The 26732-nt window shown below is 40.2% G+C and overlaps 1 protein-coding gene across 7 annotated transcripts in view; it reads right to left on the bottom strand.

Moving 5' to 3' along the window:
• Window positions 1–26732, bottom strand: part of MTMR6 (myotubularin related protein 6) — an 80605-nt gene that overhangs the window by 20510 nt on the left and 33363 nt on the right. For 2 of the 7 annotated variants that reach the window (XM_049646735.1, XM_049646734.1), the window contains exon 15: window positions 19038–19101. In XM_049646735.1, coding sequence (XP_049502692.1) covers window positions 19075–19101 — 27 coding nt within the window. In that variant the 3' untranslated portion in view covers window positions 19038–19074. Of the gene's footprint in view, window positions 1–9106; window positions 13818–19023; window positions 21692–22996; window positions 25179–26732 lie in introns of those variants that run through there. The other 5 variants (XM_049646729.1, XM_049646730.1, XM_049646733.1 and 2 more) reach the window with 4 other exon arrangements.

The following is a 26732-nucleotide window of genomic DNA, read 5'->3' on the forward strand; positions in this document are numbered from 1 at the left end:
GTTCTCTTTGTCTTGCTATTTTTTCTTTAGCTTTTCTTCTTTTTTCCTTACTTCTCAAGGTCTCAAGCTCTGATCTCTTATCTTATTCTAGGACCTCTGATAAATTTTATGCACACACGTATCTGAATCCTCCGCTAGAAACTGGGGGCTTCTAGACTTCCCTTTTATAACTGAGGTCTCTCCTCTGAATACCAGTCCCATATTCCCATACTCATAAAATATCTTCACTTGGATGTCCCATAGATCTCTTCAGTGCAATATAACTAAACCCAAGAGCATCTTTCCCCCACCTTACTCTCCCCTTCTCTTCCCCACCTAGGTGAATGGTAGTCCCATCTTTAACACAGTTACCCTAATGAGAAATCTGGAAGCCATCACTGACTGGTGCCCGTGCATACTCTCAGGCCCTCAGCAATGATTATTGGTCAGCAAGCTCGTCTATTCTAGCTCTCTCCCTATTCAGCTCCCCCCTTATCCTTCATCAAAATCTTTTTTTTTTTTTAAGAGATGGGGTGAGAGCACAAGTAGTAGAGAGGGAGACAGAGAGAATCTTAAGCAGGTTCCACACCCAGCACAGAGCCGGATGCAGGGCTCTATCTCACAACCCTGAGATCATGACCTGAGCCAAAATCAAGAGTCTGACGGTTAACCTACTGAGCCACCCAGGTGCCCTTCCTTCATCCATGTCTTACTTCAGGCTTCCATAACTTCTCTCTTGGGTTATCTCAGCAGCCTCCTTTTGACCCCCACCGGTCCAGAGCAATCCCTCCAAAATACAAATCTGACCTTATGTCCCTCTTGTTTAAAATCAAAACTTCAAACTGTCTTCCCGTCTTCTTTGAATTAATACCCAATATCAACTCTTACTACTTTCTAGTCATACTTTTCATTATGATCATATTCTGAACTATTCAGAGCTCCCCATAAAACCCATGTTCTCCCATATTTCTGTGCTTTTGTTCTAAATGGATAACATTCCCCTCTTCTTTACCTGGCCAAAACCTACACATCCATCCTAAACCTCCTCATTCATGCAAACAGTTCAAAACAAAGCCTTTGATGGCCCCTCCCCAAGCAGAAGCAGGGTTTCTCTATGCTATGATAGCAACAACTCACAGCAGCAGCAAAAATAATAAAACAACAACTAATATTTACTTAGGGCTAAACAGTCACAGTGGTTCTTAATTCTAAATGTGTATAAGAATCATCTGGGAATGTTAAAACGCTATCCAAACGTTGAAATGGTATCCAATGGTCTCCAAAGCCCATTCCAATACTCAGATGCATCAGATTTGGGACTGAGATCAGGAACCCACATGTTTAACAAAATATTCAAACTGATTCTGATGCAATTGATCTAGGAACCATATTTTGAAAAACACTGAACATCTAACCGGCTTCCTGCCAATCGACTCAATACATTGCCACCAAATTACTATTCATAAAATACCTCTTATAATTTTAAAACATCAAATAGTTGGCACCAAAGACAATTGTGAGCTTCACACATATCTGTCAATTACCTTAAGCCCACTGAAGTGGTATTATCTATAAAGAAACAGAAAGTTATGGAGATTAACCTGATCAAATTCACAGATAGGAATGACAGGATTCAAGTTTCGGCCTTGTTCCAGGATACCGTATCTTGAATCATTCACTGCCATATAAAAACGATAACCAAAAGTCTCAATGAGTCCCCATGACAGTCAACTGAATGAGATCCTTGGCCTGGATTTAAAGGCCCTTAAGGGTCCTGCCCCTTGTGATGGTTAATTTTATGTGCCGACTTGACTGGGCTTATCTGGGCAGATAGCAGATAAAACATTATTTCTGAGTATGCCTGTGAGGGTATTTCCAGAAAAAATTAGCATCTCAGTTGGTGGGCCTAGTAAAGTAAGAGTTCTTCCCCTTTGTGGGTGGGTGTCACCCAGTCCACTGAAGGCCCAAATAGAACAAAAAGGCAGAGGAAGGGTGAATTTACTCTTCCTTCCTGACCTGAGACACATGCCTTCTCCTGCTTCAGCTATCACACTGAGTCTGGAACTTACACCATCAGCCTCCCTCCCCCCCTTTCTCATGTCTTTGGACTCAGAACAAAGTATGGCACCAGCTTTCCTGGTTCAACACCAATAAGACAGCAAACTGTGGGGCTTTTTGGCCTCCATTACTTTATGAGCCAATTCCTAAAATAAATTCATATATATATAAATATATATATATTTATATATATATGTAAATATATATATTTATATGTAATTTATATATATTTATTAATTTCTATATATAATTTTATGTATTTATATATTTATATATAATATATATTTATATATACATTTTTCATATATGTATGTATGTAAATTTATATATATATACACATATGTATGTATGTATATGTATATATATATATATATACATATATATATATACATATGTATGTATGTATGTATATGTATATATACACCCATATCCACACCCACAAACACATAGGCATACCTCAGGGATATTACAGGTTCAGTTCCAGACCATTACAATAAAGTGAGTATCACAATGCAAGTCAAATGAATTTTTTGGCTTCTTAGTGCATATAAAAGTTTTATTTAGGGGAGGAGCCAAGATGGCAGAACAGCATGAAGTTTTTTGTGTCTCGCGTCCATGATACACAGCCAGAGCAACACTAAACCATCCTGCACACCTAGAAAACTGATCTGAGGATTAACACAACAATCTGCACAACCTGAACCACAGAATTCAGCAGATATGTGGCGGGGAGAGGTGAACTGGGGGAGAGAGAAGCTGCAGAGGGCAGAGAGCCACTTTTGCAGGTGGAGAGAAGATGGAGATGGGGGGGAGGAGAATATGGGAAAAGCACCCCCTCCAAAAGCAGCTGGAGAGAAAGTGGAAAAGTGGAAACAGCCGCAGGGACTGAACTAAAAAAGGGAGAAAGGAGAGGGTTTAAATTCCATTAAGACTATAAACAAGGGAAGCACAGAGTCTGCAACTCCGCAGCTCGATACCTGGCGGTGCTCTAGTGGGAAGGGCGAATCCCCAGGAGCAGAGTGGAGTCCGGGGGTCTTCAGGCCACATGGGGAGATGTGGTTCCCCTGCTGGAAGGACACCTGGTAGAGACTGCGTGGGCCCCCCAAAGGCAAGGCCCCAGTGGACCCGGGAGAACAACCACATTCACTGGTGCTGGAACAAGGTCGTTAAGGGTGAAGCCTGGTACCAGATGTGTGTTGTGATTTTCCATAATCCCTGAAATGCTGCTGCTATGCTATCGTGTGAACTTTTTCTGGGGCGGGCTGGCACCCGGCCGCAGTCTCTGGGCGTCAGCAGCAGCACAGTCTTACGAACGTTCCTGGGGGCAGCCAGCACCTGGCCATTGCTCGGTGAGACCCTCCCACAGAGGGGCGGGGTGGGTCAAAGCCGCAGTCCCTCAGAAGTAAGGGGCCAGGGAAAAACAGCCACATCAGAGACAAAACTCGGGAGGGAGGTTCTGCCTGGGGCGTGGTCACAGACTGTGTAAAAGCAGGGAGTGGACAGAAGCTGAAGACAGAGGATGGGTGGGTGATTGCTAGCCAGGAAGAACAGAGTTCCAATACTAGAGAATGGGTAGCTGGATGACGCCATTTTCACCGCTCCCACACATGCACATACGCACCTATGAGCGCCACAACAATCCACCCCAGTAGGCTAGCAGCGCCATCTAGTGGAGAACGGAGACATTACACTGAGCCCGCCCAACTGGGCCAACCTCGCTCTTCAAGAGCACAAGTCTCACCGCCTGCTTAGTTTATGGACTATAAAGCACTTCACAGTTTGACTTCTAGGGGAAAACAAAGTAATTTCAGTCATATTTCAATCAAACCCTGCTGTTGCTTTAACTACTAAGTTTGTGTAATATTGCAAATACTTTGCTGTCCCTTCAACAAGCTTCACAGCATCTTCAGCAGGAGCAGAGTCCATCTTGAGAAAGCACATTCTCTGCTCAGCGGTGAGAAGCAGTCTTCACCCCATCACGTTCTATCACGAGACACAGCAATGCCGTCCCCCTTCAGGCCCCACTTCTAGTTCTGGTTCTCTCGCTGTTTCCACCACATCTGCCGTGATTGCCTCCACTGATGCCCCGAGCCCCCAGAGTCATCCCCAAGGGTGGGAATCCACTTCTGCCAAACTCTTACAAAGGATATTTTGACCTCTTCCCATTGTTCTTAATGGTTTTCCATTTCAGGAGGGATTTAATTTACTTTGCCCAGGTCCATCAGAGGAATCACCATCTATGGCAGCTAGAGCCTTATGAAATGTATTTCTTAAAAAATAAGACTGAAAGTCAGAATGACTCCGTGATCCACGGGCTGTGGAATGGATGCTGTGTCAGCAAGCTGAAAACAACATTCATCTCCTTGTGCGTCTTCAGAGCTCTTGCGTGACCAGATGCATTGTCAACGAGCAGTAGTATTTGTAAAGGAATCTTTTCTTTTTTCTGAGCAGCAGGTCTCAACAGTGAGCTTCAAATATTCTTCAGTAAACCTTACTGTAAGCAGATGTGCTGTCATCCAGGCCTTGTTGTTCCACTTATAGATCACAGGCAAAATAGATGGAGTGTAATTCTGAGGGGCCCTAGGGTTTTGGGAAGGGTAACTGAGTTTGGCTTCAACTCACAGTCACCGGCCGCGTTAGCCCCTAATGAGACAGTCAGCCCGTCCTTTGAAGTTTTCAATCCAGGCATTGGCGTCTCCTGTCCAGCTCTGAAAGTCCTCGATGGCATCTTCTTGCAATAGAAGGCTGTTTCGTCTGGTTGAAAACCTGTTGTGTAGTGTAGCCGCCTTCATTGCTATCTTAGCTTAGCTCTTCTGGATAACGTGCTGCTTCATCTTACAATCTGATGTCATGAAGCTCGCTTCTTTGCTTAAACTTCAGGAACCCGCCTCTGCCGTCTTCGTACTTTTCTTCTTGGCTTCCTCACCTCCCTCAGCCCTCACAGAATTGAAGAGAGGTAGGGCCTTGCTCTGGATTAGGCTTTGGCTTAAGGGAACGCTGTGGCTGGTTTGATCACTGAAGCTTTCTCTGTATCAGCAATACAGTTGTTTCACTTTCTTATGATTCATGTGTTCACTGGAGGAGTACTTTTTTAATTTCTTTCAAGAATGTTTCCTTTGCATTCATAACTTAGCTAATGTTTGGCACAAGAGGCCTCATTTTCGGCCTGCCATGGCTTTCGGCTTGTCTTCCTCGTTAAGCTTAGTCATTTCTAGTTTCTGATGAAAGTGAGAAACATGTGACTCTTCCTTTCACTTGAACAACTCAGAGGCCCCTGTAGGGTTATTCACTGGCCTAATTTCAATATCGTTGTGTCTCAGGGAACAGGGAGGCCCAAGGAGAGGACAGAGATAGAGGAAGGGCCAGTCAGTGGAGCAGTCAGAATACACACAACATTTAGGTTTAAGTTTGCTGTCTTATACCAGCATGGTTCGTGGGACCCCCCACCCCAAACAAACTACAATAACAACATTGACATTCACTGATCACAGATCACCATAACAAATATAATAATGAAAAAGTTTAAAACGTTGCAAGAATTTCCAAAAAATGTGACCCAGAGACACGAAGTGAGCAAATGTTGTTAGTGCCAATAGACTTGCTCTCCATGGGGTTGCCACCAACCTTCGGTGTGTGAAAAAACACAGTATTTGCAAAGCAGTAAGGCAACGTGCACTAGAACGAGGTATGCCTGTATGTCCTGACGGTTCTGTGTCTCTGGAGAACCCTAACACACATAGACTTTGGCTCTAGAGAAACAGAATTTTAGGGATGAGTTTTCTGAATTGGCTCTTGGGTTTCTGGAATTGGCTATTAGGTTTAAAAATGTTAATGAGGGGCACCTGGGTGGCTCAGTCAGTAAGGGTCCGACTTTGGCTCAGGTCCTGATCTCACGGTTCATGAGTTTGGCCCCGCGTCGGGCTCTGAGCCTGGAGCCTGATATGGGTTCTGTGTCTCCCTCTCTCTCTCTGCCCCACCCCAGCTCATGCTCTGTCCCTGTCTCCCTCAAAAATAAGTAAGCATTTAAAACAATTTTTAAATGCTAATGAATCTATTTCCAGTAGTTAAGAGAGCATTGATAGTTCATGGTGTGAACTATCTATAGAAAGATGCAAAATATCTGAATTGGATACTTCTGATTAGCCCCTTACAAGAAGCAAGGCAGTAAATGACTCTGTATATGATACCTTGGAAACTTTTTGGAAAACTAAGGCATACAACAACATTGGTCAGTTGATCTTAGAACTCTAAGAAGACTTAGTAAGCCCTGTCCTTTATATTACAGGTGAGGAGAGCGAGACTCTATGGGGAAGGGTCTTGCCTGGGGGGACCACCGAGGAGCTAGGCCTGGGTCCTGCTTCTCCTGGCCCTTGGGTCAGCGCTCCTTCCACACAAAAGACTGTCTCCTTTCATTCATCAAGAAAACAAAAACACCTTGCTTTTAGTAAGAAGGAGTTTTATGGAGCGACGAAGATATTCTAAAACCGGATTGAGGTAAGGGTTGCGCAAGTCTATAAACGTATTAAAAATCATTGAATTGCCCGCTTAAGAAGGTTGAATTTTAGAGTATTTAAATTATACCTCAATAAAACGGTTAAACAATGAAACCTTGCCCTTAGGGAATGGAGTTTGGTCAGAAGCAGGCTCTATCTAGCACACAACAGAGAGCGGTAAACTGAAGATATTGCCTATTCTGTTTCCTCCTCCTCCGGCTGAGGTCCCTGTTCCTCCCTTAGTATCAGCCTCCCTACTTGCTGCTACTAAAAGCTAAGCTTCCCAAGGGCAGAGACTTTTTATACCTTGTCCCCTTCTAGATCGCCAGCTCCTAGAATAATCCTAGAGTAATCTCTGGTACGTGGTAGGCCTGCCAAATGTTTGCCGCATGGATGGATGAATGAAAAACATGCATACCTTCATTTTCTTACTGTGTTCTCTACTGCATAGAATCTGGCTTCTTTCTCCAGGGAGGGGTTGACAACTAGCCCAAAGTCCACAGATACTTGGGGGTGTGGGGGCAGAGCTGGGGTCAGCCGGGCTCCAGAGGCTGTGTTCTTAATCACTGCCCTGTACTGCCTTCCATAAGCACTGAATAAATGTTAGCTGCTGTTATCACCAAATCTGCAAACAGCCAGTTTCCCTACATCCCAAGAGATAGCCACATTGGCTCATATCATTTCCTCATTGAAGAGGACGTGTGCATTTCTTTCTCTAAAGAATAAGAAGGGTTTTGGAACCGCAGAAGGAGTGTGAATTTTGGAATCGGAAAAGTAAAGTACGAGTCCAAGCTGCTAGCCGTCGGAGTAGACACGTCGCCTAACTGCTCGAAGTTGGTGCCTTCACAAAACGAGGAAGATGCCACCATCCGTGCAGGGTTACCGAGAGACTTCCATGAAACGATGTCTGTGATGTACCCAGCACCCTACCTGGCATGCACTAGACACTCAGCTCGTGCCAGATGCCCGAACGACAAAGAATGTCCCACTTGAAGTGGGAAAAGCAGCAAAGGAAAGGACAGTGAGAAGGTAGCACGAGTGAGACTAAGATAGAACAACAGAGGGAAGAACTCCACAGGCTTATGGAAACGTAAAACACACGCACCCAAACCCTGAGGACAAGAAAGGCACGTTAAAAACTATGTTTTGGGGATGACTGGGTGGCTCAGTCAGCTAAGCGTCTGACTTCGGCTTATGTCATGACCTCACGGTTCATGGGTTTGAGCCCCGCGTCGGGCTCTGTGCTCACAGCTCGGAGCCTGGAGCTGCTTCAGATTCTGTGTTTCCCTCTCTCTCTCTCTGCCCCTCCTTGGCTGGTACCCCCGTCTCTCTCTCTCTCAAAAATAAACATTTAAAAAATACACAAAAAAATAAATGGATGTTTTGGGGAGTGGAATACAAGTGAGGTGAAAAGGAAAAAGATCAAGACAGGGACTTGTATGAGCTCACGCTGCTGCCGTATCCCTGGAATCCGGACACCCACGGTCCTGCAGCCTGCACTCTCGTGTGTACACATGTCCCTCACACTCACACATGGGCACGAGAGCGAAGAAAGGCCAACTCCTCTGCCCACTCAACTTTTGTTCCCAATCTCCCTGATGTTTTGCTCCCCTATCTACCAACTGCTCAAAAAATCTACCTCCTGCTGGATCCACTGAGCCTAAAATCTTCAACCGATTCCCCTAGGCCCTCACCTGCCACAACTACTTAGCCACCAGTCCTACTTTGCCCTCCGCAAATGCCAAGACCGCTTGCCAAGGGCCTGTTTCTTGACAATTAGTCCAATGTCGGCTATTTCTAAAGAATACGCCATTAGATAAATTAAAGACTTCAGGATTTATACCTTCCTACGGGAACTATCTTGTATAAGAGCATACAGTTGGATCTGTTAAGAACAGAGAGCAGAAAAGCTAACAATTTCATCTGTCAAGCTCTGGAAAATTAAACTGACAAACAGATCTGGGCAAGCAAGATCCCACTGTTTAGATTTTTGCTGCCCAATACGGTAGGCACATGTGGCTACTGAGCATGTAAAGTGTGGCAAGTTGAAGCTGGTAGGTGCCTAAATATAAACTATATCAAATTTAGAAGACTTAATACAAAAATATGTTAAGTATCCATCCGTAACTTTTATATCAATCATGTGTTAAAATGCTAATATTTTAGATGCATTGGGTTAAATAAAATGTATCATTAAAATTAATTTCTTCTTTTTCTTTGTACTTTTTTAAATGTGTTTCCTAGAAAAATTTTAAATTACATATAGGGCTTGCATTATATTTCTATAGCAGAGTATTAATCTGGACTTTCCTCACAACTCTTTCCCATGCTCTATTTCACCAAGGAGCACTCCCTGATAATAACGTCTGATGATCCAGTAACCTGAATAGGAGCTTCTCACTCAACCAATTTCACACTCTCGTGTGCTCTTCAACTTGTCTCCCACTTCATTTCCTTTACAATATTCTGTGTTTGTTTCAGATGGCTACGTGACTAGAATTTCTCATATATTTTATGCGATCCTTTTACTCATGTTTATTATTTTAATTTTCATATTTTTGGTAACCATATATATCAAAACACAAATTTGAGATGAGTTGGAAGGATGATGGCTCAGTTAATGCAGTTGAGATATGCTTTTGTCTCTTTTTCCTTGCTGAAGTGTCAGATTTTCATGGCGGTCACTCTTCCTGTAGTTTACCAACCTATACCATGCCAACACGAGAGAACAAAATACTAGCAAACTGAGTTCAACAGCACGTTAAAAAGATTATAGACCATGATCAAGTGGGATTTATTCTTGGAATGCAAAGATGGTTCAACATACAAAAATCAGAAAGAAGAGGAAAAAACTGACTATCTCAATTGATGCAGAACATTCATTTGACAAAATTCTATGTCCTTTCATAATAAAAACACTCAGCAAACTAGGAATAGAAGAAAATTTCTTCAATATGGTAAAGGCCACCTATGAAAAACTCATAGCTAACACCATACTCGATGGTGAAAGACTGAAAGCTTTTCCCCTAAGATCAAGAACAATATAAAAATTCCTGTTTTTGGGGTGCCTGGGTGGCTCAGTTGGTTGAGCATCTGACTCTTAACTGTGGCTAGGGTCATGATCTTAGGGGTGTGGGATTGAGCCCTGTGCCAGGCTCTGCTCTGGGCATGGAACCTGCTGAAGATTCTCTCTCTCCCTCTGCCCCTTTCTTCTGTTTGTGCACTGTCTCTCTATCTCTAAAGTAAAAGAAAAAAGTTCAATAACAAAATAAAAATAATTTTAAAAAAGAATGCCTGTTTTCACCCTTTCCATTCAACTTACTACTGAAGGTCCTAGCTGGAGCAAGTAGGCAAGACAAAGAAACAAAAGGCATCCAAATTGGAAAAAAAAAAGAAGTATTTCTGTTCACAGATGACATGATCTTACATGTGTAAAACCCTAAAGTCTCCCCCTCACACATAAAACTGTTAGAGCTAATAAATGAATGTAGCAAAATTGCAGGAGACAAAATCAACAGACAAAAATGAGTGGGGGTTTTATATGCTAGCAATGAACAATCTAAAAAGGAAATTAAGGAAACAATTCCAGTTATAATAGCATCAAAAAGAACAAAATACTTAGGAATAAACTTAACAAGGAGGTACACTGAAAACTATAAAATGTTGGTGAAAGAAATTAAAGGAAATTCAAATAAATGGAAAGACATCCTGCGTTCATAAATAAGAATCTTAATAGAGATAAGATGTCAACACTATCCAAAGCAATTTAGAGGTTCAATAAAATGCCCATCAAAAATTCCACAGCGCTTTTGCAGAAATAGAAAAGCATATCCATAAATTCACATGAATCTTAGGGGATCCTAATAACCAAAGAAACTTGAGAAAAGAACCAATAAATAACTTTAAAAAATAATAAGTTTAGACAATATTAATTCAAATTATTATTACCACAGGGCTTTCTTTGGTCTATTTCTTTTTTCCTTATACACACACTCTCTCTCAAAATAAACAAACAGAATAGAAAGACCCTAAGAAGAAGAGATGGGGACTCCTGGGTCCCCACTGGATAATCGTAGCTACCTCTGTTAGTCTGAGTTCTACAGAGAACCAGAAGCAAAAGGATACACACAGAGAAAGAGATTTATTACGAGAAACTGGCTCACATGATTACATGGGCTGAGAAGTCCCGTGATCTACCATCCGCAAACTGGAGACCCAAGGAAAGCCAGAAACATAATTCAGTCCGAGTCTGAAGGCGTGAGACTCAGGGGGACCCAATAGTGTAAACTCCAGTCCTAGGGCTAGAGAAGACCAGTGTCCCAGCTGGATCATTCAGGCAGAAGAAGAGGGTAAGTTCTTTCTCCTTGTTTCATTCTCTTCATACCTTCAATGGACTGGAAGATGCCCACCCACATTGCTTTACTGAGTCCACCAGTTCAAATGCTATCTCCTCCAGAAACACACTCAGAACACTCCGAATGACGTTCAGCTGAGTATCTGGGTATCCATGACCCAGTCAAGTTGACACACAAAATTAATCACCACAAGCCCACCCCTTGTCAACTTGGGCCCATACATACCTTGTTAAACCATACTTCTCTCCAAATAAAGAAAATAACCGGATCCTAATTCTGCCTAACATGACACAACTCTTCTGCATACAACTGAAAAATGACTAGCCCCTTCCCCAAAAGAGGAAATAAAATCCTTGAGTGATGTTTACTCTTCTCCTTGATGTCCTGTAACTTAAATACTACGATATGACATTAACAACACTTAGATACTATGATATAGTGAATACATGATACGCTATATAATGAGGGAACAAGACAGGAAAGAAAACAAGGATATTTGCTTCATATATATACTCACACAAATGTATTCATCAATATAAGAAGGAAATACTCATGAAAACGATAGTCCTCAGTCTGTAACTGGTCACATGGTCATTTCTGGCGTTCGTAAGTACCTCTTCCCACTACCCATTCTGTAGTCCTTTTGCCTTCAGCCAGCACCTCAGCTGGTCATGGTTCTTCACCTGCTGGAGTGACCCAAACCTACATTCCTTTAAAAAAAAACACTTGTTTTTAAGTTTATTTATTTACTTAGAGAGAGAGAGAGAGAGAGAGAGAGAGAGAGATGGGAAGGGGCAGAGAGAGGGAGAGGGACAGAATCGCAAGCAGGCTCTACACTGCCAGCATGGAGCCTGATGCAGAGCTTGAACTCACGAACTGTGAGATCATGACCTGAGCTGAAATCTAGAGTCAGACACTGAACTGACTGAGCTGCCCAGGTACCTCCCCTGACTTCTCCAAACCTATATTCCTGAAGGGTCTGCATCATCAGTAACTGACTGGATAGGGTTCCTGTCGTTTTCCACTGACCTTAATCACAGGCCATGGTACTATTAAGAGAAGCCCACAAGGATCTGCTGTACTCTAGACACACTCTTCCTCACCTCCGCTGTGTGACAGCAGTCCACTTTCCTCTTGGTAGTCGGGACCAATCGCCCAGCCAACACGGTAACTCCCTTCTTTGCCTGTTGATTCAAAGGCATGAGGAGCCCAACACGGGCAGGTGGCAGTCTTCACGTCCAGCTCATGAAATCATTGGTGTGTTTCCTGGTGGAGGCATTCCTCCCTCTCAAACTAAGACTATGTAGGCCAGCAGAGCATGACATCATGGGAAGAGAAAGCAAAAGTTTTGCTAGCGGGTCACTAGGAGTAATAGTGAATAATCCTATTACTCCCAGAGGAGTAATAGTGAGCAATTCCTAGAATCATGACTCCTGGCTATGGGAGAAAAAGCAACATATATTGGACACTGATCCAGAGCATGCCCAGCCTTCTGGAGAACCTTGTCCCAGCCCCGCAAGGTATTGCCACCGAGCTGGCACTACAACTGAATCTTCAAAGGACCGTTCCATTGTCCTATCAGGCCAGCTGTTTAGACAACGCAGCAAGGCCAATGAATTCCATGAGCATAAACTTTTCTGCTTGTACAGATCAAGTAAGAATTTAGTAGGTTTCCTATCTATTTCACTTCTGGAAACACCATTATCAACTAGCCAATGCCACCGGTCTTTATGAGTCGACCACTCTAACTGCCGTTTTGACTCTGCTGTCCCCGTTACAGTAACCACACCTACCTTGCCTTTGGCCTCGAGTGCAACCACGTGACCCCCGCCACCCCTAGATCCAATTAGTCCCATTAGAACTTCCACATATTCATCGGTGTAGCTGTAAAGGTGAACGGGGAGGACAAATTAAGTCCTTCCTGGCACACGTTTGCAGCATAACTGAGAGAATTTCATACATTTCAATTTAAATGTGACTAAGGGACTAAAGATCTGAGACCAGCAGAACTGGTTCTCCACCCAAAGTGGACAGTCAGGTGGAAAATGTCCACCCAAAGTGGACAGTCAGGTGAGAGAGTGCAATGTGACAGTTAACATCAGCTATAGTTCATTCCCATAGAGAATTCCTCTCTACATGAAGAAATATTGACACCATATCTTAAACTATAGAGTCAAAAAGAAGGAGCTTAGGATGTATGTTGTGGTGATCTTAGGAAGACGTTACTTCCAGTGGAAAGAAAGTATCTTGAAAGGTGGAGGTATTGGGAAAGAAGAAGACAGCTAAAGAAAGATAAGCCTTTTACCAAGACAAGATAATATAAATAAATCCAAAGACAGACAACAAAGGCACATTTATTAAAGAAACTGTACTTCACTATAGCAACAGAAGAGGAAGTTCTTAAATTAGCAATACATGCTAATTCTTCCATTCTTCTTCATAGGATCACCTGCTACAACTGTTCCAAGAAAATCCTACACAAACGCTTATGAATAGCAAACAAAAACAAGCATCCTTGGGAAGTTATTATAAAAAGAAAGCAAAAACGAGAATTAAAACTTTTCAGTAGATGAAATCCCAAAGATAAATGCTACAAGTGGAGGCAAACTGTAGCAACACGACAACATGCATTAAAATATAATTAAAAGAAGTGCTGATATGATAAACAACCACTAATCATAAATTCAAAAACTCAGAATAGAAATGAACAAAAAGATGTGAAACAAGAATTAACAAACTTAAAAGAGAAACTGAAGCAGGGCACCTGGGTGGCTCAGTCAGTTAAGCATCTGACTTCAGCTCAGGTCATGATCTCATGGTTTGTGAGTTCGAGTCCCGCGTTGGGCTCTGTGCTGACAGCTCAGAGCCTGGAGCCTGCTTCAGATTCTGTGTCTCCCTCTCTGCCCGTCCCCTGCTCGTGCTCTGTCTCTCTCTTGCAAGAATAAATAAAACATTAAAACAAAAGGAAAGATACTGAAGCAAAAGAAAACAAATCCAGAAACAAAGATTAAATTTTAAGTTTCCAAAAGGAGAATATGAACAACTAAGTGCACAATAAACAGCATAGAGGAAAGAAATAAAAGATGTAAAAAATTAAACAGAAACGAACAAAAAATGGTAAAAAGAGAAACTGATACAGAAAACTAAAAAGATCTAATACTTATGAAATTTAAGCCCCTGAAGAAGAATAAAACAATAAAACTAATACATATTTTTTAAAGTTTATTCACTTCTTTTGAGAAAGAGAGGGAGAGAAAGAGAGAGTGTGTGTGAGCAGAGGAGAGGCAGAGAGATAGAGGGAGAAAGAGAATCACAAGCAGGGTCTCTGCTGTCAGTGCAGAGCCCGACGCAGGACTTGAACCCACAAAGCATGAGATCATGACCCGAGAGCCATGATCAAGAGCCAGATGCCCAACAAACTGAGCACTAAAAGTCAGGCACCCCTAAAACCAGTATTTACAAAATGATTCTAGAAAACTTTGCTGAAATAGAAGACCTGAATCTGTATGCTCAGCTGGGCCCCAGTGTACCTGGAAAAACTGACTAGAGGAGGTAACTAACTGCAAGATACTAGTTTATAAAATGACTTGACTTTATTTTTTTGAATTTGTTTTAATGTTTATTTATTTTTGACAGAGAGAGAGAGAGACAGAACATGAGCGGTGGAGGGGCAGAGAGAGAGGAAGACACAGAATGTGAAGCAGGCTCCAGACTGCGAGCTGTCAGCACAGAGCCCGATGTGGGGCTCAAACTCACAGACCGCGAGATCGTGACCTGAGCCAAAGTCGGACGCTTAACTGACTGAGCCACCACCCAGGCGCCCCAAAATGACTTGACTTAAAAAAAAAAAAAAAAACCACAGGGGCAGCTGGGTGGCTCAGTAGGTTGGGCATCCCACTCCAGCTCAGGTCATGATCTCATGGATTGTGAGATCCATGAGATTCAAGCCCCACATCGGGCTCTGTGCTGACAGCTCAGAGCCTAAGGCCTGCTTCGGATTCTGTGTGTCTCCCTCTCTCTCTGCCCCTCCCTTACTCGTGCTCTTTCAAAAATAAATAATTAAAAAAAATTAACCCCCCCACACACACATACACACAACAAAACCCACTGGGCTTCCAGGGAAAGGACCAAGCCACTTATAAAGAAAAATATGGCTGGCATCAGACTTCTCAACAATAAATAAACAACATTTCTAAGAAACCCCAGGAAAGAAAGTATACACAAAGGATTTTTATATCCAGCCATACTACTCTTAAAGAATAAAATTTATATGAGAATGCAAGCTGGTGCAGCCACTCTGGAAAACAGTATGGAGGTTCCTCAAAAAACTAAAAATAGAACTACCCTAGGACCCAGCAATTGCACTACTAGGCATTTATCCATGGGATACAGGTGTGCTGTTTCAAAGGGACACATGCACCCCCATGTTTATAGCAGCACTATCAACAATAGCCAAATTATGGAAAGAGCCCAAATGTCCATCAATGGATAAATGGATAAAGAAGATGTGGTATATCTATATACAATGGAGTATTACTCGGCAATCAAAAAGAATGACATCTTGCCATTTTCAACTACGTGGATGGAACTGGAGGGTATTATGCTAAGTGAAATTAGTCAGTCAGAGAAAGACAAAAATCATATGACTTCACTCCTATGAGGACTTTAAGAGACAAAACAGATGAACATAAGGGAAGGGAAACAAAAATAATATAAAACAGGGAGGGGGACAAAACAGAAGAGACTCATAAATATGGAGAACAAACTGAGGGTTATGGGAAGGGTTGTGCGAGGGGGGATGAGCTAAATGGGTAAGGGGCACTAAGGAATCTACTCCTGAAATCACTGTTGCACTATATGCTAATTCGGATGTAAATTTTAAAAAATTAAAAGAAAAAAAAGAATAAAATTTATAGAAAATATTTAAAACATGCAAGAACTAAAGATTGTACTTGCAAGCTCTTCTAAAGAATCTTCAAGGGGATAAGCTCCACTGGGGAAACTTTGGCAAAGACTGGTGTTGAGCATTGGAGACATTTAGTGAAAACTTCTAGAGTAGAAAAAACGAGATGAGGGTAGAAGGATAGTTTGATAATGTTATATGCTCTGACAAAGTGGAAATAACACAGAAGGGAGACAGAAAAGGAAGAATAGAATAAGCTCACTGACACACAAGTACCGCATGGGAGCCAAGGATTACTACATACAGTGGACAATCCAAAGAGCAGAAACCTAAGTAAGATAAAAAATGAGCTAGGTGCTTCATATAAAGTATCACTAAAGAGGCGACCACTCGAACCTAAGTCCAAATATGTAATTACTAAAAGAAAGGTTTAAAAATATTTTTAAATGAAAAAGACCACATAGTAAACAGATAAAGTAAACATAGAAAGTTGAAGTAAGTGTACACACAATAAAGTTATAAATTATGCAAAGTTAACACCAAAGATGAGTCCATGTTAATATAAATAAATGAAATAAACTGAACATTTATTTGATAATAAAAAGGATCATTTACATAGGCTCAAAGGACTTTCCACAAAATACTAATGTTATTAATTTTAAAGACAAAAAGAGTGATTTTACTTTGAAGAAACCTGGAACACACCACTTTAATCAAGCGTTTATAATTAACACCACCAGTAGCAGAATAAACTGATTTCACCTGATAGTACAAAATAACTGGCCTGTACTCATCATGAAATTCAAGAAAACACTGAGAAACTTTCCTGATTGAAGAAGCTGAAGAGACTGGAGAATCAAATTCAACATGTGGATTCAACAACTGGATTGTCTTTTTATTTTATTTTTATTTTTTAATGATTTTTTAAAAATATTTATTTATTTTTGAGAGAGCTAGAGACAGAGCACAAGCAGGGGGAGGGGCAGAGAGAGACAGGGAGACGAGAATTTGAAGCAGGCTCCAGGCTCCGAGCCATCAGCACAGAACTGGCATGGGGCTCGAACCATGAACCAAAAGATCATGATCTGAGCCGAAGTCAGACTCTCAACCGACTGAGCCACCCAGACACCGCTGGATTGTCTTTTTAAATAAAGGTAATTTGGGGGACAGTTGGAAAATTTAAATGGGGTCTGAGAATTATAGAGTGGTTATGTTAACTTTCTGGTTTTGATGGCTGCATTACGGTTATATGGAAATGCCTTAGTTTGTAGGGAAAATACACTTAACGTGTCTAAAGGAGTAGGGGCAACATGTCGGCATCTTACTTTCAAAGGGGTTCAGGAAAAATGTTTCTTCTGTACTTTCAACTTTTCTGAATACTTGAGATGGCCTCAAAATGAATAATAAAAATAATAGTAAAGAAAACTCTGAGAAAGAAAAGTGCCAAGGCACAGTTCTACCATATAGCTTTGATAAATACAGTTGTACAGTTTTGGTACATGAACAGACACACCAGTGCTAAGGAAGAGAATCCAAAAGTACATAAACATGATGTCTCAAATCACTGATAAGAAGATGAATTTACTAACAAATGACTAAAATAACCAGATAACCATTTGGGAAAAGATAAATTTTAATCCATATTTCTTTTTATATCCAGAACAAACTCCAAATGAACCAGAGAGTCAAATGAAGAACAAACAAACAAACAAAAAAACCCAGCTATAAATACTAAAAGAACATGGGTGAATTATTTTATAGCCTAGGATTAGAAAGTCTAACTATAACTCAAAACAAGAAGCAATATAAGATGAATAGAATTCTATCTCCAAAATCTAAAACTCTTTTGCATGGCAAAAAGCAAGAAGCAAATCACAAACAAGGAGAATATATTTGCACATTACATCATAGAGAAAAAGTCAGTCTCCCTGAAGTATAAAAAACTCTTAAGAAAAAACAGAACTTGTTCAGAAAAAAATGGGCAAAAGACATGAACAGGCAATTCACAGAGAACTGCAAATGACCTTAAATATATGAAAAAGAAAAAAATATATTGATGCCTTATCCATCAACCTACAGCATCTTTACCACACCTTAGCTAGCTAGCTAGCTAGCACCACCACCCACCCCAACCCCCCCCACCCCCCCCCCGCAGCCCTGCCACACACACACTTTGAACTACTTGGTAAAATGGTATGTCTGAAATCTGTTTTGATATATGCCAACAACAAAAAATGGCAGAGTATCAATCAAATGTGATTAGCAAACTGCCATTAATAATTGACTCTAGATATATACGCAAAGGCTCATCACACTACTCTTATTTTTGAACTTTTGAACATCTGCATAATGAAAAGTTTAAAAAAATAGGAATGAGTTGAATTCACTAGTTTAATAAAATCTATACCATGGAGTAAGTACTATGTAGCCATGAACGAGGACTGAGCAAGCTCCATCTGTAATGATCTGAAGTAATCCTCAAGATTCAGTGATATAAAAAAATGCAAGATACAGAATAGTATAGAAAGTAAGCATCTTTTGTTCAAGAAAAAAGCAAATAAATATATATGTACATACATCATATATGTATGCACATTTAATTGCAAAAAAAAATATTGAAAGGGTAATAGAAACGAATAAAAGTGGCTGCCTGTGGTGGGGGGGATGGAAGAGTAGTGGGAAAAAAACAGGGCGGAAGGGAAAGGAATAAAAGCAAGACTTCTGCATATACCTTTTTATAGAAATTGGAATTTTGAATTATGTTTTACCTCTTTAAAAATCCACTAAACCAAAAAGAATTAGCAAATCCTAAATTTGAAAACAAAATATCTTAGTTGTATTTCAAATTAGCACAGTTGTTCCTTTTTTTTATTGCACTTTATAGATAACCACATTTTTTTTTTTAATTTTTACAAATTGAAGGTTTGTGGCAACCCTACATCGAATGAGTCTATCGGCACCATTTTTCCAACAGCATCTGTTCACTTCCTATCTCTGTGTTGCGTTTTGGTAGTTCTTTCAATGTTTCAAACTTTTCATTATTATTATATTTCTTATGGTGAGCTGTGATCAGTGATTATGACTCACTGGAAACTCAGATGATGGTCAGCATTATTTAGCAATAAAGTGTTATTAAGGTATATACATTATTTTTATAGGCGTAATTCTACTGCACACTTAATAGACTATGGTATGGTGTAAGAATAACTTTCATATGCATCGGGAAACCAAAAAATTCATTTGACTCACTTTATTGTGATATTTACTCTGTTGTAGTGGTCTGGAATCAAATCCCAGTATCTCTCAGGTGTGCCTGTAATGTGAACAGAGAAATTATTTCAAGTGACTTTTGAATATAATCCTCTTTATGTCCTTGGTAGGATATACACAAGGATAAAGAGAACTGCAAAGAAATCTTAACTTTTATTCCGTATCTCTATCATTAGTAGTAACACTAATTGCAATTGTGAAACTATATTTTGTATACTGTAGTATATTGTAGAATAAAACAAAAAATGTCAAGAGATGCCTGGGTGGCTCAGCTGGTTAAGCGTCCGACTCTTGATCTCAGCTCTGGTCTTGATCTCAGGGTCGTGATTTCAAGCTTTGCTTCGGACTCTGCAGGATATGGAGCCTACTTTTAAAAAAAAGGTCAATATACACATGCTATTAGAAACCAGGATTTTTAGTATAAGGAAAAAAGAAATAGACCAAAGAAAGCCCTGTGGTAATAATAATTTGAATTAATATTGTCTAAACTTATTATTTTTTAAAGTTATTTATTTAGTTACTTAGTTTGTTTATTTATTTTGAGAGAGAGAGAGTACAATAGTGAGAGAATCCCAAACAGGCTCTGCAGTGGCAGCACAGAGCCCAACATGGGATTCAAACCATGAGGTCATGACCCGAGCTGAAATAAGAGACGCTTAACTGACTGAGGACTGAGCCACCCGGCCCCCCTAAATTTATTGTTTTTAGAAGTACATTTTTCTAGTTCTGTCCACTAAAAGGGCCTGGAAGCAGTGACACTCCAGGAGCAATGAGCACACGTGCTGTCCAGAGTTTGGTGTTAAATATTATCCCCCACTAACAGGAACACGGTTCCTTGGAGAAATGGCCAATTCCAAAACTGGAGCCAGGAAAGCACAAGATGGGCCTGGGACATCTACTCGTGTCAGAATCCAAAAATGTGCTCAAAACTACTTGGTACGTGAACGGACATGAAAGGAACTTGAAGGAGCTCTTCTGCACAGACAGCGTGCAAAAAGAGCCTTTACGCAACTGATTAGAAAAATACACATGCCTACAGAAAAAGAGAGAAAACTAATTTTTGGAGGTATTACAACTCCTTACTCTGAAAATTAGTGATTCAAGGGAAAGAATTAAGCATTTATCAGGCCCTTTTCCAGAAGAATTTTCCCATTTGATGAGTGAAAGCACTTCTTTAAATACCATCAAATAAATGTAAAAGTGAAAAGACAATTTAGAAAATCAGCATTTTGGAGCACCCAATGAAATAACTGATTCAGGCAAATATTATCAAATGGACAAGTTGTTAGGGAAAGGGATATTCATTTTGATGTCAAAATACCACCTGGCATATGGGGCGCCTGGGTGGCTCAGTCGGTCGTGTCCGACTTCAGCTCAGGTCATGCTCCCGCGGTTCGTGAGCTCAAGCCCCGCATCAGACTCTGTGCTGACAGCTTGGAGCCTGGGGCCTGCTTCGGATTCTGTGTCTCCCTCTGTCTGCCCCTCCCCCACTCACGTTCAGTCTCTCAAAAATGAATAAACATTTAAAAAAAAAATCACCTGGCAGAGAATTGGCTAAGTGCGAAGCCGGAGTGGGGGTGGGGGGCAAATGTACCTTTAGAAGGAGAGATCAACCAAGTGATCGAATTTATCATCAAAACAGTGGAACAGGCTGATTATTATATCCTCCTGAGTAAGGAGGTACAGGAAGTCGTAAGGTACCCTACAGTTGGTCTGGTTCAAGATGTCAGTGCAAAGGGTGAGGGGACTGTTCAACGTCAGAGCCTAGAGAGGTACAAGCAGATGCAACGCATGAACCTTAACTGTAGATAGGAGTGCAAAAATAAGTAAAAGGCCCTTAGGAGACCATGAGGGGCTGGAATCTAGATGAAATCAGAGGCCTATTAACTTCTTAGGTGTGCTAATGGTTTCCTCATTCAGGATGAACTAGGTTATGCTACAGTAACAGAGCCCAAACTCTCGGTGACCTAAAACAAAGGTTTCTTTCTCACCCATCTTGTGCAGCAATGTTTCTTAAGTACGATGCGTCCCAAATTACTGCTCTTCATGGGAAAGTAATCCTGCGTTTCCTTTAAGAACAGGAGAGACGCTTACTGACCGGGGTAGGCGATTCAGAATGTGATTCTCCTACCATTCTGCAACAGAAGCTCCACAATATTGTTAAGTGCAAATGCTTCTGAAGGTTGCTTTTGGTTACACATTCCACTCTTTGACAAGAGTTGCTGTGCAAAGGGGTATTTTACTTGCTTGGAAATAATTAGAGTAGCACTAATACCATTTAGAAAAATGGCAGAAATTCGTGTTTTATTTTCTGATAAGTACAATAGTATATATCCTTTTCTTGAGATAGTCAGTCATCTTAGTTTACAGACTTTTTCTAGATACAGCCTTCTAAAGCGTATAGTTCTGTACTTGTAAAAACAGGCTCTACGTTTTAACCAACCAAAACATGTTAATGCGAGTTGTACTACTGCACGGAAAAGCCAACAGAATAGCCAAAACACGGCCAATGAAAATGGATCGACATCACTGATAAAAGCCTGCAACTTCTCCTTATATAGTTTTGTAAACGATCAGAATTTCATCCAACTTAGAATGCCAACTGAATGAATTTTCAGTACTCTAAAGCGGACCTGGAAAAAAAAAAAAAAAAAGAGGTCAAAAAAGGCTATTCAAACGGCCGGAACGCAGAACACCGACAACGGTGAACACTGGTGAGGATGCGGAACAACAGGAAGTCTCATCCACCGCTGGTAGGAATACCACCGGCTCCCCCACTTTGGGAGACATTTTGGCACTTTCTTACAAAATTAAACAGGCTCCTCCCCCACAACCCAGTAATTACACTCCTTGGCATTTAGCCAAAGGCTGAAAACTTCTGTCCACGCAAAAACCCGCACAACAGATGTTAATAGGCAACTTTATTAAAAACTGCCGTAACTTGGAAGCCACCCAGGTGCCCTACAATAGGTGAATGAATCAACCGTGGTATATCCAGACACGGAATATTATTCGGTGAGGGAGCGATCAAGACATGAAAAAACCGAGAGGAACCTGAAGTGCATTTATGAAGTGGAAGAAGCCAATCTGAAGGCTGCATACCGTATGATACCTACTATGCGACGCTATGGAAGTGGTAAAACTATAGAGACGGGAAAAAGATCAGTGGTTGCCAGGGGTGGGTGGGTAGGGAGAGATGAATAGGCAGAGCACAGAGGATTTGGGGGGCAGCGAAGATACTCTGTATGATACTATAAAGGTCATCATACATTTGCCCAAAGCCCACGGAATATAGGACACCAAGACTAAATAAACCCTAAGGTAAACCGTGGACTTTTGAGTGATAACGACGTATCAATTTAGGTTGATCAGTTGTAACAAATGTACCACTCTGGTGGGGTACGTGAGAAATTTCCGGACCTTCCTCTCAATTTTGCTGTGAACCTAAACTTCTCTTTAAAAAATAGTCTTTCAAAAAGGAGGCGGGGGGTTCCTGATACTACCCACCCGGCCCTGCTACTCCACTAAATAAAGAGAATTAAAAAAAAAAAAAAAAAGACTTCCTTCCATCTTTTTTAGCCAGGATTCCCTGAGCTACTCTGGCTTAGCTAACCTGTTCAAAACACCCCCATATAAACTCCTTCCTGCAAGTCACTTTCCTCCTCACATTTACCTCCAGATCTGCCTTTGGCAAGACATTTTACCAAATGTATACACTTACTGGACACTGCCTTCCACCAAAATTAAGTGACTCAACTACATCTGCTGAGCCTTTTAGCCCACTGTGCCTATTTTAAATATTTTGGTAATTATCTTTATGTAAGTTATTATTTATCAACATCAACCTTTGGGAAAATGAACTGAGGAAAGAAAGAACCATCACAACTTGATGCCATTTGTTTTTTGTGGGTTTTTTTACAGAAGAAAAACATTCAAAGTAAAATATGAACATTTAATTACCTTTAAATAACGTATGTAATAATTTACATGCTATACATTCCCAAACACACTGAACATAAATTCAATTTTATAAGACACATACACAATCTGCTTTTTGCCAACACATACGCTGTAGGTCACTTCAGATGTTAACTGATTTCTCAGTCCATGTGTGAGCACATAAATACACATATATATGCCTGAAGGTGAAGATAAACCAAAAACGTGTGAATATGAGAAGTCTGCCATGGAAGATTCTAAAACCACAATCAGTTAACTGGAACCAAGCAACAAGGCACAAAAGCTTCCCTTTGTGGTCACAAAGATTAAGGTTCCTGTCCCAGTGCTTAATTAAGTATGGAAATAGGCTTGGCTAAATCACAAACTATATTTTATAGTGCATTTCTGTCACTGTTTAAAAAGGAGTATTTTTTCTTCTTACATAACACATTACACAAAAGCATTGGAAAAATAAACAGGATTAGGTAAGTTCCCATACAATAAAGCTTTTTTTTCCCATGTGAAAAAGATACTTGTTTATGCTCAAAACTAATAAAATAGATATAAGCATAGTAAAGAGAAGCATTAGGGATCTTACGCAGGTTTCCTACTCTCCCTGAATCACGTCTCTTGCCAGCCGTGTACTTAAACCTTCAGTTTTAAAGCCAGCTGAGTGAAGACCGTCAAATGCATGTGATTTTTTTTTTTTTCATTTAAAGATATGTTACTAGCACACTGAAACAGTTAACATAACAAGGCAAACAGAAACCTCCTAGCATTTAAGCTGTTTTGCTAAACATTAACTTTGTACTAGGCTATCCTTAATTTTCCTTTTCTTCCCCTATGTTAACGGATAAGATAAAAATGTTCCACATAGAAATGGCTGCTTTAAAATTCATGCAACCAAGCAAAATCTAAACTACCTGTACTAACTTCCCTTTTTTAATCCCAAAATTTTAAGGAAACTGAAAGTTTGTTTTAGGAAGAGCAACTCATTGAAAGGTAAAACCGTATATATCTATATACTCTTCACTGTCTCTAAGAACAGTTTTAGAGCCTTAGCTTGTTAAAGTTACACAGATAAAAAAGGAATAAAGCCAACCACAGAGCATCAAAAGAATGCAGTAATCCATACATAAAAGACAGTCAAATATGTTTACACGTATTCAAGAAATCAGTAATCTAAGTTGTAAGTAATGTCATCAAGTGTAGCACTGCACAAACTGGAATCAGAATTAAGCCTTCAGTTTCATTAATCTTGAATATGGAAGTGGGACCAGCCAACCATGAACTTAACAGTGGACTTGTACATCTGTTTATACAGGAGTATTGTAGCATGCAACCCCTGCAGTAATGAGAGTGCAATTCTTTACAGATAAAACAAGGCTGACCAAAAGAAAAAAACAAAAAAACCTTGCTCTCGGCTATAAAACCTAAGAGTAAAGAATAAATTGAGATTTTTAAGGCTTTCTTAGAAGTATTTTTCATGGCACTTCAACATTAAACATCACTACTAGGCAAAATATGTAAATACTCATGGTTACATAATTATAAGTCCGTGCCATGTCAATTATTAAGTAAGGGAGAACTTGGTCAATTAAATTAGAGTTAAGGAAAGTTATTCATGTTTGGCTGTAATTAACATACAAATCATACAGAAGTGTCAATTCACTAGTATACAGTACAAGTTGTGTTCTGAGTAGATCCGCCCATACCACTCGTTTCTTAAAGAACTGAAAGTCATTCCTTGCCGGAAATGCAATGAAATGGACTTACTTCTCCCACAACAGCAGTTACTACCCTTTCTTCGACTACTCGACTCCAAAATCATTATCAGACAAACTCCTTTTGGTCATGCGCAAAGGCCATTCTCACAATCCATTCTTGCGCCACAGTCAGTCCAGAAAATACTCTGTGCATCTAACAAGTCATTCTTGCCACACCATACTCTAAGCTGACCACGCCGGGTTCCGATTTGGAAAACTCCTCAGCGTATTCACTGTAACGATTATCTGCTGGGTTGCTGCCCTCTATAGTTCGAAGAGCATGATTCACAGGTAACAGAGTTTGCTCCTTGAAACACAAGGAAGTTTTGAGGGTAGGTGATTCAGGATGAACTGAATGTATCAATTCCTTGGTGAGAATTCCATCTGTTGGCTTATTTTCACATTGTTTAATTTTCTAGAACAAATCCAAATTTGAAAAAAATTACTAATTGCACATACTACACGTTCAGTACAGGTTAGATGAAAGAAGAAACCAAGCTTTTGCAAATGTTCTCTTTATGAACAATACAAAGTTAAACCTCAAAAAATTAATAAAATCTACTGCAGAAGAGTAAGACATCATTGAGAATCCTGTTTATACAACTTTTATAGTGAAAAATGGTTATTACACTTGACTGCAAAAGATCCTAAGCCTTCATATTTGAAAAGGATATACATTACCTAGAAAGTATTAAAAAAAAAGGAAACATTTTATAATGAAACACATGTGTTTGAGACCTTCACCCTGAATCACAACTGTATAATAAACACACACTGACTTACATAAAGGTTTTATTGCCTAAAGAACTTTCTTACATGGTTTCACTATAATGGTTTGTTAGGTAAGCACAACCAGCTTTAGAACACAAGATTAAAAAAACAAAACAAAACAAAACAAAACAAAACAAACAGAACACAAGATTTTAGAAGTATTCTTTGGCAAAGTATCACGCTCTCCAAATCTTTGGACCGCTCTCCAGCCAATCTGCTTGTGTCACCTACGTCTTGGGCTTGCCTCACTTTTTACACATCCTCCTACTGCTTCCTCAAGCGGTTATTAGTTACCTCCTATTCTGACAGATGACTAAGGAACAGTCCTGCTTGATTGGCAGACACGACAGTCTGAGTTACAACTGTCTACGATTTTTAAAGTAGGTACTTGCTGATCCTTTTTGCTTCTATATGATGACTGACAAAAAGATGATACGAAAGTCTTAGAGTGGAGAAGAACTTCTTAAACAAGATACAAAAGAAGGCATAAAACATAAAGACTCATCAATTTGTACACAAAACATATCATAAATAAAATGGAAAAGACAAAAATGGACTAAATGATGCCACTTGTGATAGATAGATAGATATGAAACAAAGAATTAGCATCTGGTATATAAAGAACCCTTACGGATCAATAAGGAAAAGGCAAATATGCCAACAGAAAAATGAGTGGAGGTTGAAACAGGCCATTCACAGAAAAGGGAAAACCAAATGGCCGGCATATATATGAAAAGTCATTCAACTTCATTTGTGATCATGGAAATCCAAAACTGAAAACAAATGAAATGTTCTGCAGTAGCTGAATGGAGAGACTGTGATATATGCATATAAGAGAATATTATACAGTAGTTAATAATAAAACGAATTAAAGCTACATGTATCAACATGGATAAATTTCAAACAATGTCGAGTAAAATGAAGCATGACGATATAACAACCTTTATATACTTTTAAAACGTGCAGCTCCTCAAGCCGGGTGAAGGGTACATGTGCAATCATGTTGCCTGTTACTTTTATACCTTATTAGAAAATATATTCTTTTGTATTTTTTAATAAATATTAAAAATAATATTTTAAATCATATAAAACAGTCTTATAAATTCTGGATAAAAAGACAGACAGAGGGGCGCCTGGGTGGCGCAGTCGGTTAAGCGTCCGACGTCAGCCAGGTCACGATCTCGCGGTCCGTGAGTTC

Source organism: Panthera uncia (assembly GCF_023721935.1).
Source record: "Panthera uncia isolate 11264 chromosome A1 unlocalized genomic scaffold, Puncia_PCG_1.0 HiC_scaffold_16, whole genome shotgun sequence".
Taxonomy (NCBI): Eukaryota; Metazoa; Chordata; class Mammalia; order Carnivora; family Felidae; genus Panthera; species Panthera uncia.